The sequence below is a fragment of the Halichoeres trimaculatus genome, unplaced genomic scaffold (genome assembly GCF_033239565.1).
Source record: "Halichoeres trimaculatus isolate MK-OKI-2021-1 unplaced genomic scaffold, fHalTri1.1 fHalTri1_scaffold_17, whole genome shotgun sequence".
Classification (NCBI taxonomy): domain Eukaryota; kingdom Metazoa; phylum Chordata; class Actinopteri; order Labriformes; family Labridae; genus Halichoeres; species Halichoeres trimaculatus.
Genome location: NW_027437195.1, coordinates 24434254 through 24449088, shown reverse-complemented (window position 1 = coordinate 24449088; position 14835 = coordinate 24434254). Strand labels below are relative to the sequence as shown.

At 41.6% G+C, this 14835-nt stretch overlaps 2 protein-coding genes across 2 annotated transcripts in view; both read left to right on the top strand.

Moving 5' to 3' along the window:
• Window positions 1–201: 201 nt before the first annotated feature.
• On the top strand, window positions 202–6933 carry srsf5a (serine and arginine rich splicing factor 5a). Its single transcript, XM_074692032.1, has 8 exons — window positions 202–220; window positions 1631–1765; window positions 1859–1929; window positions 2305–2415; window positions 2903–2972; window positions 4949–5022; window positions 5104–5208; window positions 5743–6933. The coding sequence occupies exons 2-8, from the start codon at window positions 1640–1642 to the stop codon at window positions 6107–6109; spliced, it is 924 nt and encodes a 307-aa protein (XP_074548133.1). The 5' UTR covers window positions 202–220; window positions 1631–1639; the 3' UTR covers window positions 6110–6933.
• Window positions 6934–9809: 2876 nt separating this feature from the next.
• pacs2 (phosphofurin acidic cluster sorting protein 2) overlaps window positions 9810–14835 on the top strand; it is a 67670-nt gene continuing 62644 nt past the window's right edge. Inside the window, exon 1 of the mRNA XM_074692035.1 lies at window positions 9810–10215. Within this exon, the coding sequence (XP_074548136.1) occupies window positions 10097–10215 (119 nt within the window). The 5' untranslated portion in view covers window positions 9810–10096. The remainder of the gene's footprint in view (window positions 10216–14835) is intronic.

Sequence of the window (14835 nt, the reverse complement as noted above, 5' to 3'; positions counted from 1 at the left end):
TTTGGGGTAGTTTTTAATTTTAAGGGAGCCTTTGTATGATATTGTTTCTGACGAATACTAGTTTTTCCGATTACTTCCATATCACGTGAATGCAGTGGTAACTCCCCGTTGCTCTACGAACTCACTCGCCATTTTGATTCAACGTTGAAAACAGTCAGTCGAAGTTGGAGCCGAACAGCGAGAAGAACAAGAAAAACGTCGACGCCCTGAAGAAGATTTGGTGAGTAACTGATAAAAAAGCCTCAAGATAAACAACGACATTAATTTTAATGCTTGGATATAGTGAAAGGAGTGTTTGTACGTTATGTACAAAAAGTATCCATTAGCCAGCTAGCTGAAGTCGACCTCGAGGCGTGCTACAAACGTGAGATGAAACATCCAAGAAACTGCATTATAAGGCCTAGTTTGTCTCATAGTTCGCATCGTGAAACATGAATTACAATTATCGACTAAAAAGTTTCACACTGAAAATGTCTTCAAAAGGAAACCTGCTTTTCAATACCAAATAATCCCGAACTTAAACGTTAACTTCGCATCTTTTCAACGGCGTGCCATCTTAGCAACAAGCTAGCCTGATAAAGTTGGGCCCAAGTGATCGGCTAATCGATTGTTTCACTCAGGTTAACTGAGGACATAGAAAAGCGTCGGAAACCTCAACGTGGCCTACATACCATAGCGATGGCTGCTTTTTTTCATTAGCGTAAAACAAAGTTGCAATTTTACATTATTAAAGGAATCATATCTCAAAAAGAAAATCACGATACAACAAGAGAAAAGTCAATAAATTGTGAACAAAGAGTCAAACTCTCAACAATGAAGTACCGAAAATACAATTTCGATTTGTAATATTCTGAGAATAGAGTAGGAAGAGAAGTCGAAATATCGCGAGAATAAAGATGGTGGCGGATGAGAAAGTAAAAAGTCCAAATATCGCGATAATGGAGATGTTGCCGAGTATTAACTTGAAAAAAAGAGTCGTTAAAAGTCTCCAAGATAGTAAGTCTTTCAATATTCTACTAAATCACACAAAGGTTTATTTATTTGTGATTTTTTTTTTATTGCTATTTGATATCTAACGCCTTCTTTTTGGATCAGTCAGTCGTATGTTTTTGTTTTCAATTTTGAGGTATACCTGCAGGAGTAAAACGGGAGCTGTGGGCATTAGGGGATTAGTAATAGTAGCTCAGAGTAAACAAATTGAAATTGAAACAATAGTGAAACTGGTCTGACTAGATCAGCTTCATCAACTATGATCCTCTTTGTGTTTGCTTAGTTTCATCCTGGTGCAGTGCAGAAACAGTTCAGAGGAAAACCAGATTTCTCAGTCAATACTTGTGTTTACACATTTTATATGATTAATCTGTGTAAAAAATTGGGGTTTGCAAGCAGCTAAAGAGCTACTCCTGCACACCAACAGAGCACCAGCCAGCTTGACTGTAGATCTCATCAGTAACAGATCTCCCTCCAATTAAGTTTGAAATATGTCTGTTCATACCCTGACATGTCTAAAATTAACACAGGCTAAAGTTAACATGGTGACCTTCAATCATCGAATATTAAACCATATTTATTCCCAGTTTCCTCCCTCGTTGGTTAAATATTAACAGAGTCTTGTGTTTTCCCACATCAGCATACAACAATGAGTGGCTGTCGTATCTTTATCGGCCGTCTGAGCCCACACGCCAGAGAACGAGATGTGGAGAAGTTTTTCAAGGGATACGGACGGATTAGAGAAATCAACTTGAAGAATGGATTTGGTTTTGTGGTAAGTCTGACTCTGCGCTTTGAGTGAGTTGAAAGGTCTGGTTACAGTTTGTTTCCTGATAACAACTTGTTTGTTTCCTTTCTCCCTTTTCAGGAGTTTGATGACCACAGAGATGCAGATGATGCTGTTTATGAGCTTAATGGCAAAGAATTGTGCAGTGAACGGTAATAACCTAATCAGTGATTATCACTCAAACTCAGCAGTGAATCTTTAAACAAATAATCACATCAACCTTATGTAGATTAGCAGATGCAGGTACTGCCACCTCGCACACTCTTTGGTGTAGGTACAGGTGCTCATCTTTTAACTTTTGAGTTTTTTTTACATTTGTCATGGATGAATCACTATATCTGTGCTTACTGAACAACGGATGTGTTAAATAGTTGTTAGCCCAAAGCATAGTCCAATCACTGGTCTATTTGATGCTATAATTAGCATAACTATTGTGACTTGAAACCTCCTAGCTTCTTTTCCTGCTTCATTAAAGTTCATTCTTCATCAGTGGGTTGTATCTGAAGCATTTCTTGCTCCCCTTTAAGGGTCACGATCGAGCATGCTCGCTCCAGAAGAGGACGAGGTGGCGGACCTGGAATGGGCCGCTTTGGTGGTGGCGGTGGTTATCGCCCATCCCGCCCAGCTCCTGGATCCAGGTACACAAGCTTTGAAATTTGCCTTGAGAAACCCAAAACACAAATCTGGTTTTATGAGCCATACTGCACCCGTTCAATAGGGGGAGTTGTAAATCTTTTGGCTTCAAAATTAGAATGCTTTTGGTGTCCGTTTTGATAAACACTTGGAGTCACACTTGTTTTCTATTTCTAAAATCAAACATATTGAAAATAGGTATTTTTAAGATGATCATAAACAGTAGCATTTGAACAATAATTATTACTTGTCTCTGTGGAAAACAGAAAAAACAAACCATGTACGTGACGCACAAACAAGCTGCACTTTGCTCTTGAGTCAAGTTGAAGTGTGACGCAGCTTTTGAGAAGTTAAATATATCAGCAATTAACCTCAGGAGAGCTCTCTACTTTGGGAATCTTTTACAGAAGTGTTCACCCATTCATCTTCCACAGAAGGTTTTGAGTCCGAGTCCTAGAATTAAGTATTCCTTCCTGTTTATGTACTACACAGATATGGCCCTCCTGTGCGAACAGACCACAGACTCATTGTGGAGAACCTCTCTTCACGAATCAGCTGGCAGGTAAGAATTTGCTTGAAATAAAGGATCTCTGAACACACAGGCTTTTAATAATGTGTAGATCACTCTTTTTGTAATACGTGTAGCAGCATCTGTCTGAGCGGGCGGTTCAATTTATCTTGGTCAGACTCCATTTAATGAATCATAGTCAATTGGCCTATAACAATAGAGAGCCCTAGTGTGTTTTCTTTTTTTCCTAACCTCCATCTACATTTTTTTTCCAGAATAAAAAACATTTTCTGCTGCTGACGGTTATTCTAACCAAAAGCATTTAACTGTTTTTTTAACAGCTGCTCTGAATTTATGTCAGAGGTGACTGCACACCCTCCATGGAGGTGTCACAAGTTTGTAGCGCCCTCTTCTGGTTGTTTTTCTGAATAGTGTCCATTTGGTGCCTCTCCTTACACGCAGTTGCCGCCGGTCTAAAGTCTTGGCTGGGCCCCGTAGCGGGTGAAAGTGGTCTAGCGCAGGATACGGTAGCCTTAGGAGGTCCGTAGCCACAGTCTGGAGGTTCTGTGGGCTGGCATCCCCGACTGCTGTAACCCCCCTCAAATCCATGGTCCCTACACTCTCCCGTTTGGGTCTTTTTCTGTTGCTGATGGAGCTGGGGGGGTGTTGAGTCGGGCGCACACCCCTCCGCCTACTTGCTCTCTGGTGGTTCCTTACTTGTGGAGGCCGGATGCTGAGTCAAGGCCGAGGTCGTTTCTCAAGGGCTTAACACTGCATTGGTTCCCATTTGCTATTTGGACAAGTGGCTCTATGCTAATATCTTCCTGGGTTTGGAGCGGTAAGTAGCATAAAACTCATGTGATTGGGTTTGTTCAGGGTCGGGGGGTTAGGGGGTGTAGAATCAATGATATGATGTAAATACTCAGAACCTTTGAGTCAAAAGTTTTATATAGATCACACGCACATCAAGACAGTTAAAGGTCAAAGACTTTATACAAGAAGTGGACGTTGACCAGCAGAAAGATGACCATCTTGGTCCCTTAGATCTAGAGTGGAACTGATGTTAAAACCTCAGATAATCGTATCTGGAGTATCAGGGAGGACTTTGGTTCAGAGTTTGACACTGGGAAATTTTCTGCAAACCACAATGACAGGGTTTTGTGTTCATTGTCAGTTTGAAATTGTAAATGTTTTTTATTGGCAGAAAAAAAGTTACAAGTTATACAAAGTGAGCAATATTGAGATCCTAATGCCCTAATTTTATCATCCAAATTCATAAAACACTCCTAAGAACTGCACACTACTTTTACATGCACCCAAAACTATGACAGACAGATAGTCCTGGAGCACAACTTTGTGTGAATTACGCCTTTATTTCCTACAGAGAAGATCAAACTGTTTACAGAAGAATACTTGAAACTACACATTGAAGTCATAGACATGTAAAAATTGTTTACTGAGGTTAAAAATGCACACAAGGAAGATCCAATTGGATGGTCCCCTGCTGGTGACTAGAAAGATTGCAGGTTAATGCCCCTTGTTGGATTCACTGTCCACTTCTTATATACAGTCTGTGCTCTTGGTCAGATATTTTTCTCTTCCCCTTAGCATTAAAGTCACCCAACAGCCAAGAAACAATCTAAAATCATCCTACGCTCTCTGAAACAAAACCCATATTTATTGGTTGTTTGCAAAAGAGCATCAATTTTAGCTACATTCAAACTCTCACTGCTGTTTTTACTTTGTGTTATTATGGTGGTGAATTAAAAAAGTGAATTCATGGCACCAATGAATGAATTGGACTTTAAACTGTTTGAGTAAATCCAACACTTGTCCACACAGAGGCATTTTCTCTCTGGTGTACATGCTCTTTCCTGAAATGTGAGCTTATGTCAGTCGTAGCCAGGTTTCAGTGTGTGTGCTGGTGTCTTGCTGCCTGCTCACTTCTCTCCCTCCAGGTCTGAAAAGGCTCTCACCGGCTCCTTGGGTTCTGTTCTGCCTCACTAATCCCACATTATGCTTTGAAACAGGACCTGAAAGACCTGATGAGAAAAGCAGGTGAAGTTACCTTTGTGGACGCTCACCGGACCAAAAAGAACGAAGGGTGAGATTTCTCTCCTGTCTGTCAAACATCTCCGAAGGTGTCCTTTGGCTTTGATACTAATCAGAGTTTCTTTCACCTCAGAGTGGTCGAGTTTGCATCCCGCAGTGACATGAAGAACGCCATCTCCAAGTTTGATGGGACTGACCTGAATGGCCGCAAACTGAAGCTGTTTGAGGACTGCAGAAGGTGAGACGGATGCACTAAACACACATTCAACGTGTTAAAGTAATTACGCCGCAAATTAATGCGTTATAAAAATTAACGCAGCCAACTTCTCCGTCGTCTTTTCTCACGATCACACCGCTCTTACATCGCGACACATCCTCAGTTGGAGCGTGAGCTGCCTGAACTTTTCTGACTTGCAGCGTCTCGCTATGTCTCTGTCATCTCACATCTTCTCCTCATATCCATGATGGTCTCTCATCCAAAGAGCGCACTGCTCTCACCCACAGTGGTTTACGATCATGATTTTGATTGACAGGCTCCACCACACCCTGCCTCCCCCCTGCTGCTCAAATATCATTCAAGTATTTCTCTCCTCATGTTGGGCTCCTGAAGGGCAGATAAAGCCAAACATTTTTGAAACAGTTTTCCTGCCTAGAGCTAAAATTAGAAGACCTAAAGTCAGCCTGTCCAGTAGATTTGGAATATGGTCCCTGTGGTGTTTTGTTTATTTTTTAGGACGGTTGTTAAAAATGTTTTCTTTCTTTCTTTCAACAGTCACAGCAAGAGCCGCTCCCGTTCCCGCTCCCGCAGCTACTCCCGCTCAAAGAGCCGCTCAAAGAGCCGCTCCAGGAGCCGCAACCGTTCAAGGAGCCGCTCAAGGTCCCCGAGCCGCACCCCAGAAAAGAGATCATCAGGTGGAGGCAAAGCAGCCGGCAGATCCCCATCCAGGTCCAAGTCCAGATCCAAGTCTCGCTCTAAGTCTCGCTCCAAATCCCGCTCCAAGTCCCGTTCCAGGTCCCGCTCCCGTTCACCCGTCCCAGCTCAGGCCAAACAGTCCCGTTCTCGCTCCCGCTCACGATCCCGCTCACGCTCTCGGTCCCGCTCACGATCTCGCTCCGCCTCAGCCGACAGCAAACACTGAGACCTGTTCACCTGAAGGCTGTGACGCAGAGCAATCGTGATCCCATCGTCCTCACAGGTGTTTGCTTTTTTTTTTTTTTTTTTTTTTTTTTATAAGAAGGGGGATAATCGCCTTTTACATGGTCTTTCTGAAGGCAAAATCTTTGTAGTTCTTATAAAAGCCTTTTTTATCGTCATTTGTTAAATGTCTGTGGGAATCAAGCATCTGTTTTCCCATAACTTCATAATTAAAACGTTTTCCTCTTTTAAAATCCTCCTTCATGTGGTCATTTTTTTCAATCAGTGATGATTCTCATCACACGTGCAGTCTGTCCCAGCTGTCTGCCATTCTTTGATTCCATCCACTCGCCTGTGCTCCTCCTAAGTGTTTGAGCGGTGTCAGGTTAGGTGGGGGTGTTTCATCCCTCCAAACGTTGGTGTTTTTGTTGGTAACACGACCTCCTGGCATTGCCGTGAAACTGTGATTCTGCTTCTCTGCACGTGTTGCATTCACTGCCCTGATGTGTGAACGTAAAATGCAAACATCTCTGCTGATGGTTCGGTTTTCATGTGTTAATATTTTTATTTCCTTTTTTTTTTTTTAAGAAGGCTTGTCCGGATGATTTGTTGGTTCAGTTTTCTTTGCTTTTGTTAATGTCAGATTCAGTCCTGATTTGTGCAGTATCATGCGTCTATCAGCAGAGAGAAATGTCTCTACTTAAGTTTATCAATTTGATACTAATAAAACACTTAAATCCTTTTTCTTTTTTTTTTAGTCATGTCAAAAAAGGAATTTTTCTTTTAATACTTTTTGAATGTGTGACACTCATACATGTTTAATAAAGTCTGCAGTTTAATCAAATAAAGCTTTCACAAAGTTTAATCTGTCTTCACATTTTTCTGCAATAATGTCTTCCTGATCTGATTCTAAAGTTACTGTAGTTTCGCCAAAGGGAAAGTAAAATAATAAACTTGACAAGAGTGTTTTAGTTCCACTTTCTGCTCACCAAAGGCTGCACAGATAGAGAGGTGTGTCTCACAGAGGTGACCCGAGTGATAAATCATTTACGGATTAGCTGTACGTGGATTAATATGACAGTTTATTTACCAGGTCATCTAATCCTGACACGACAGTGCCACCACCTTTACAAAACAAAATAATGGAGTGAGGAAAACACGCAAGGAAAGAAATTAAATGAGTAGATGAAGCAGTTTTACAGGGAAAGTTTTAAACTTGAACATAAAACTATCCAAAGATATAAGAAAGTGTTTCCTGTCATAAAAGAAGACCTTAGGTATGTGTATCACTCTCAAATTTAATAGCATTCATTCACCACATGGTGGCAGTATTAGCTCATGGCATGGTGTCATCACTATGAAAGGAATACAGGACTTGATAAAAAATATCTACTTGTCTTGAGTCATTATGACAGTGCCTCTAATGTTTGCCTATTTTAACATATAAACAAATGAATTGACAAAAATAACCTTAATGACAACAAAAAAAGGTAAAACAACTGACACAAGATGAACAATCAATGAGAAAAGATAAAATCACTACAATATTTACTTTTTTTAAACCAAGAGGTGCAAAGCAACGCAAAGACAATTCATATTATGTAAATAACACATAGTCTTTCACAAAACTGGTGCCACAAAGTGTCACTTAGTGTCCCAGACATAGGTACAAACTAAAAGAAAAATACACAAAGCAACATGAAGCCATTATAAAGTTAAACTGACTTGTAATTTGGACACAAGACATCCAACTGAGAAAAGGATGTATAAAATTGACTCAAAATGTTAATAAGGGTGTTTGGGACAACTACAAGGTGATACGAAGTGACTATCACAAGATCAACCGCCAGAAAAGAGACCTAAAAAAGATACAAACTCACAAAAAGGATGTTAAATGTTTACTTTAGAACCAAAGACACCTCAAAAAGAATCCCTTTAGAGATACACAATGACTACTGAAAGATATACAGCAAAAAATAGCATTTAAAAAAGACGATAAAGATGCAACTGGACATAAAAGGGGTTTAGCTTTTCCAAATAGAAAGGAAAAAAGCCGGAGATGCAAAATAACTGCGGCTTTGTACAAGCAAAAAAAAGTGTTTGGAACGAGTTGAGAAGAGCCTGAAGAGAAAACAGAACAACCAAAAAAAGAAACCTGCACAAGTGACACCTGCCAACACTCTGTAGGTCGCCAAAATGCAGCTCTGAAAGCCTTTCAATGACGTTTTCCTGGGAGGAGAGGTATGGAGGGTGATTAATGCCAGCGGATGAAGTTCAAGCTCAGTTTCATGTAGGGCAGCAAAATAGTGCCACATAAACGTTTCTATTTGTCACATTAAACACACAATTGAGCCATGCTATTTGGTTGTGATTGGAAATGGGATGTGTTGTATAGTGGACAACTAATTGTCACCAGCCAAGAAGTATATGAAACATCATGCTTTGTGGTGAAAGAAAACAACTGACAATAAAGTCTGGTTTTAAACAATCTGAAGTTTTTATGTTTTTGTTTTGATTTTGATTTTTTTTTTTTTTTAATCTAAGTGTTGTGGTTACACTTTGTGTGAATGAAATAAGCCATGCAAGAAGGTTGAACATGAAGTCAATATAGTTGTGTTAAATGCTTTTCGACCATTGGAACTTTCCCCTAGAACCAGGAACTTTTTGAGGAATAATTTGCTCTGTGACAGTGGAACAAAAGTTTATATTTACTTCTGGGTTAATACATTGTATCCCTAAAACAGCCCTGTCTGGGGGGAAATACTTTCCTAGCTTGAACAAAGCTAAGTTCTATTATTATTTTAAATACAGCCTCTTAGGAACACACATTTTTCTGTCCAATTGGGCCTCTCAACCACATGAACACAGCGATTTCACCCACATAAACGGAAATTTTTAAAAACGGATAAAAAAGTGAAGAAATAAAAAAATATCCGGTTGAGTGGATCCGTGTAGTGGTGTTAAATGGAGCTGGTGTTGACGCCACGACGTCAAGCGCCCAGCAACAAGTCACTGTGTTTGACTGCGTGCTCATAACATTCTTCTTCTATGGTTTTCACATTTTGCTAACTTTTAATTCAATTTATTTGATTTACAGGGACAATGCATATTAATAGATATTTACAGTAAATATGCCAGAGTTAGCCAAAAAGCTAATTTTCATCTGTAGTCCCCAGCCAGATGTTAAAATGGGCAACCTAAAAAGCACAAGATGAAATAAAACAGAGCAGAATAAAAGAATGCAGAGTTAGTTATTTAAAAAAAACAAATCACACCCTAAAGTTAAACAGTACTAGGATCTGAGAGAGAAGAAGAGAGAGACAGAGAGAGAGAGAAAGAGAAATAAAATAAAATAATTATAATACCTGCCACTTATTGGCCAGGTATGGCATTGCAGGCTTCAGAGGCAATCGTTTTCAGTTTGGCCTCTTCGTATGGACAGAGATATTTCTGTGGTGTGGGCGGAATTTTTTTTTTAAACGAAGACAAAGATATCCAATCAAAAAAATATCAGTGTGGTTCAGGCCTTAGAAGAAAAGCTTCAAAACTTACAAAGATGACATCATAGAAACTACTCTCTATATTAAACAGTCTGTTGGCGCTAACACCACCCAGTTCTGACTGTATGACTTTAAATTTTCTCCTGCACCACTCCTTAGTCCCTGCCCCTCCCTCGCCCGCCGTTAGCAGCGTGTGGCACTGTTCACCCCCCATACACTCGGGGCAGCGTGGTAGGCACAACAAGCTCAGCGGTCGGTCCGTTCACTCCTGCTCGGCTTCTCTCTGCAGTTCCACGGCGCAGACAGGACCACACCGACCCGCCCGGAGAAATGAGCTCGACCCCCGCCGTTCACACCCCACTAACGTGAGCGTCTTCACTCCACGGACTCTGTAACACCCTCACCCAGGCAGACAGGAGACCCTCTGCGGTCTGCTGTTTACAAACCCTCCTCAGCTCGGTGTCGGACAGTCCCACCCGCAGCTCGGGGCCATGGCGGAGAGAAGTGGCCGGTTGAGTTTCCCCGGGAGCGGGGCTCTCAACAGACCGGTGCCTATGAACCTGTTTGCCACCTGGGAGATAGACGGATCCTCCCCGAACTGCATCCCGAGGTAAGACTCCCCTCGCTTTGTGAGTCTCTGTCCTTTTAAACTTTAAAGCTCAGCTTCCCAATGCGCCAAACATGCAAGCTGTCATTTCGCTCCAGCTGCACAGCGGCTTACCAGCAGCTAGCTGTTACCACCATGCCAGGCAGGATGCCCACGCAGGCCCTGCAACGGGGTAAAGCTAAACCTATCTGCATCGTTTGCATATCATAGATGACATTAATGAGGTGAAGTCTGCTTACAACTTCTGAACAAATACTCAACCCTCAGCCTCTCTGCAGGCGCAAATCTGCCTTTAAAGGTGTTTAATCTGCAGATGCATCCTCTCAGCTGTCATCACTGACAACCAGCCTCAAGCCAGGTCATTGTGCCAGGCTGCACCATGGAGACCATTTGGCTCCAGTGACCCCGGAGATCCACAGGCTGTGTTCACACTGACGCAGATTTACTGCTCAGGTTGGATTATTAGACTCATTGTTGTATTTTAAAATTCTCTGATGTTGTGAGGTCTTCAACTATGAACTCATATGATGTAAATCTTCATTGTCAGTCATTCAAACCCAAGAAGATCACAGATTTTAGATGCAAAGGAGCCTGGAAGTATTCCAAGATGCAATATTTTGCAAAAATATGTCAGAATATTAAGATGTTTTGAAGGATTAATTGGTTATTAGCTCATTCTTCTTGTTTTATTATTTTGTTGGCGTGCACGCTAAGTCTTTAAGCTCACTTTTTACTCATTCTTGTACCTTGAACCAGCATGTTTTCATGCATTTTTTACTGCAAGAAAGTAATATTGACGTCTGGTTAAAGGTACCTGAAGTAAGTCCAATTTTTAAATGTATTTTTTTTGATGTAGGGATTTGAAAATGGTTGGAAATCATTTTTTTTTGTAAAAAAAAAATACATTTTTTTTTTAAGAATTTATTGCCAAGATGAAAATGACAAATTGTCTCCCACAATTTTTTTTGAAGCTACAACTTTTTGCATTAGAGCAGAAAAACTATCATTTTATGAAATCTTTTTGATATCTTGTTAAAATCAGGTCAATAATCTACCCTGGCCATGGTCTAAATTGACAGTGAGGTAAAACAGTGACGTTAAATGTATTTAACAGGTCTGACACCTGCTGACTGTGATGATTTTTGGACTGCAGAGGAATAAATGGATGTTTTCCTGTCTGTAAACCAGTGAAAGCCCCTCAGCCCCCTCTTTATCCTCTTTAGCTAATGCCTTCAGTGGGTATTACATTGCATGGCTTTTAACTGAAATAAGACTAATTCACTTCCAGGAAAAGCACAGCTGTGATCTCCATTCAGCTGAGTGGATCCAGAGGTTTTCTGTAACTGAAACAATTGCAGGTTCAATTCCCCACGTGGTTTTTCGCAGGCTCTGCAGAGTCACCCTTACCTCTCGTGTGAAGCTTGGATGGGCTCTGAATTGACCGCTGCCTGTCAGAGTTCAGACAGCAGGAACTCAGCTTGTTAACTCAATGTCAGATCAGCTGTCTCATTTGGTGGTATCAGCCTCACAGGGTGGATAAACAAACTGACTCCTGTCCGTCTTTGGAGGTCAGTTTGTTTCTTTGCCTTCACTCTCAAGAGCAACCGAGACTTTTGTTTCTCTCAAAGGTCACTCAAGACCTCTGGGGATCTTGTTTTGTTTGTTTCTAGATCCTACTTTTTACTTTGGGGTCAGGATTATCCACCCTTTGGTGGTTTGGTGGTTTTTGTTACCTTGTATTTCAGCGGCTCTGTATTTGTTTGTTTCTCTGAGATCAAACTACAGTGGCCAGATTAGCTTTGAGTAGACTGTTTCTCTCTGAAGGTTGTGTACTAGAAAAAGAAACCCTTACATATGGAGAAGATTTGGTAGTAGACGTGGGCGCAGTGCGTGATGACGGGATGACGGACCGAGTCCAGACACACGGAGCATTCCTCGTCAGAGCCGCTGGCCAGCACCATCAAGGGAAATAAACTGACTCTCTAAGGGTATAAGATTTATTGCTAAGAAGCTTTGTTATAACAGAGAAATAATCAACAAAACACAGATTGCCCTACTTTTTGTGCTACGTTTAAAAGTTATGATGCATAGTGAGCAGGTGGTTCGTTTAGGTCCTGCTCACCCTGTCCAGATTCCAATCTGCATTTAATACAACATATTATCCCATTTGTTTCTTCCCCACGTAGTTTCTTCTTAATTTTTTGCAGTGACATCTGTGGCCAGAATTGGTACTGGTTTTTACAGTTTCATTTACAGTTCTACAGTTTTATTTAGCAGATGCTTTTGTCCAAAGCGGTGTACGACACAAGCAAGAATTTAGACGGAAGGAAAAACATAGTTAGTGCAAAAAAGAGCAATAAGTTATTTGGCTGCAAGTGCTGCCATTAAGTGCAGGATTTTTTTTCCTTATAATGTAGAATAACATAGCCAACTAACCACAATCAATTGCTGCAACAGTATACTTGAACCTTTGACAAAATTCAGTAATTAGTGCTGAAAATTCACTAAGAGCTGGGTTTGAGACCTTCTGACTCATTCTACCCCTGAGGACAAAGAGGAGAAGGGTCAGATTAAGTGCCTAAGTGTTCCCTGAACAGATGAGTTTTCAGACATCTCTCAAAAGTAGAAAGGGACTCTGTGGATCGTATAGAGTTAGGTAATTTATTCCACCATTTGGGTACAACAGAGGAGGAGAGTCTGGCTAGAGATTTAGAGCCACGCTGGGCTGGGAGCACCAGGCGTCTCTCACAAGTAGAGCGTAGTGGGCGTAAGGAGTGTAGACCTAGATGTGAGACTCTAGGTATGCAGGAGCTGTTCTTGTTAATGTTTTGTAAGTAAGAAGAAGAGCATTTTACTGGTGAGGCACCGTTTTCCCATGAGCACCATCACCGTTGATGAAAAGTCGGGACTCTATCCAAGGTGTGCATTTGTTTTGGAAGAAAATGAACTGAGAGTGGATCTGTGCTGTGCTCAAGATGAGTTCTTAAGTCGGAGTCTCTCTAAAATTAGCTAAATTGACTGAAGCCTAGCTCTGAGCAGTTTCTCTAGAAAGGGGGTTAACCTGACAGGCATCTGATGTGGCTGGTGCAAACTGAAATACACCTTTAAGAACACACGTTGTTCTTGAATAACAAAACCGTAAAAAATTACATCCATGAATTGACAAGTGTGTGGCCTTATCTGCTCCTGGATTCGTCTACCAACTGTCATATGTTGCTCTTTGAATCTGAGCGTACATACTGCGTTCCCTCGCTGGTTTCATCATCTCTCCTGTAATTCCTTCATACAGTAATAAATGCTGCTCACTCACAGGTCTCTGAAGTCCCAGCGCTGTTCCTCTGCCAGGCTTTTGGAAGTGCTGCATCTGCATTGATCTCACGTTTCCCCGAGTCACATCAGGACACGTGCTGCTCTACGCTGACGAGCTTAATAATCACCTATCACAGGTCAGGGAGAGGGCTTAATCATCTCTCTTAAAGGAAGGTTGAATTCTAATTACATGGAAATCCAGATGTGGATGCAAAGAGAAAACTTGCAGCTGAAATGCAAATGGGCTCATTTAGTTGATGAGGCTGTTTTCTGCTGCTGCTCCTAATGTGAATACCTGAAGGTTACACAGAGGCTTGTCCTTATTAAACTCCTCAGCAGCCTCTCTTAAAGTCTGCCTGAGATCCTGGGAGTGAATGTAGAAGGTACTTTTTAGTCATCTTATCGTGAGGAGCATTTAAATGAGCACCCTCTGTGCCTCTTTATCGCTCCGAGCGTCTGAATATGTTCCAAAAATTGCACGCTCATTTCTAAAGATGGGACGTGTCTCTTAAAGAGCCACTTCATCCCTGGATCATGCGAGGGAAACAAACCAAGTTGAGGATCTTCCTTCTAAAGCCGTTCTGCTTTGAAGAGCTAGCGGTGAGAAGCGGTGTGGTTTAACTCAGTATTTCTGAAGTGGGCATCGGTTGCATTTCTGCACACCAGCCCACAGGCGAGGGGCTAAGTGCTGCACGAGATGGGGCCAATCTCCGAGACAGAGCCGGGATTGAACGGGCCCTCGAGTGGCAGCTGGACCCAGTAGGCTGTCATATTTGGGCCTGTTGGAGGCGAGAGTGCTGAGATGTCGCTTTGAGCAGCAGAAAGACACTTTCTCTTTTGTCCCCTGGCTGCCTGGGATGCTCACACTGCGGGAATTTAGAGTAGGATGAATGAGGGCCAGTTAAAGCCTCTCATTGTTTTATGTTCCCCTTCCTCTTGTTGTCCTGCACTCAGTGCCTGTTCTGTACCAATGTTTGAGAGTTTACACAAGACTTAAGAGCCTACAGTCACACCAGCAGCCATGTGAAGCTGCACTGAGAGGCGCTTTGAGCTAAAGGCTAACGAAAACATGCTAATGTCCTGAAGTTTTGAAGGAACACTTTCAAACTGGTCTGGTTTAGTGTGTCAGCATATGAATATTTTTTAATCAGGGCCTGTAAGCATGTCCAGTCATTACACAAATGAGACTATTTGTTTATTACGTACAGAACGGCCCAATTAGCTGTAGCAGTGTGACTGCCAAAAATTGTCTAATTAACTAATTGCGCCATGAAAGTGAAGCAGGTGCAGAACGTCATAATTTGGGGAAACTTC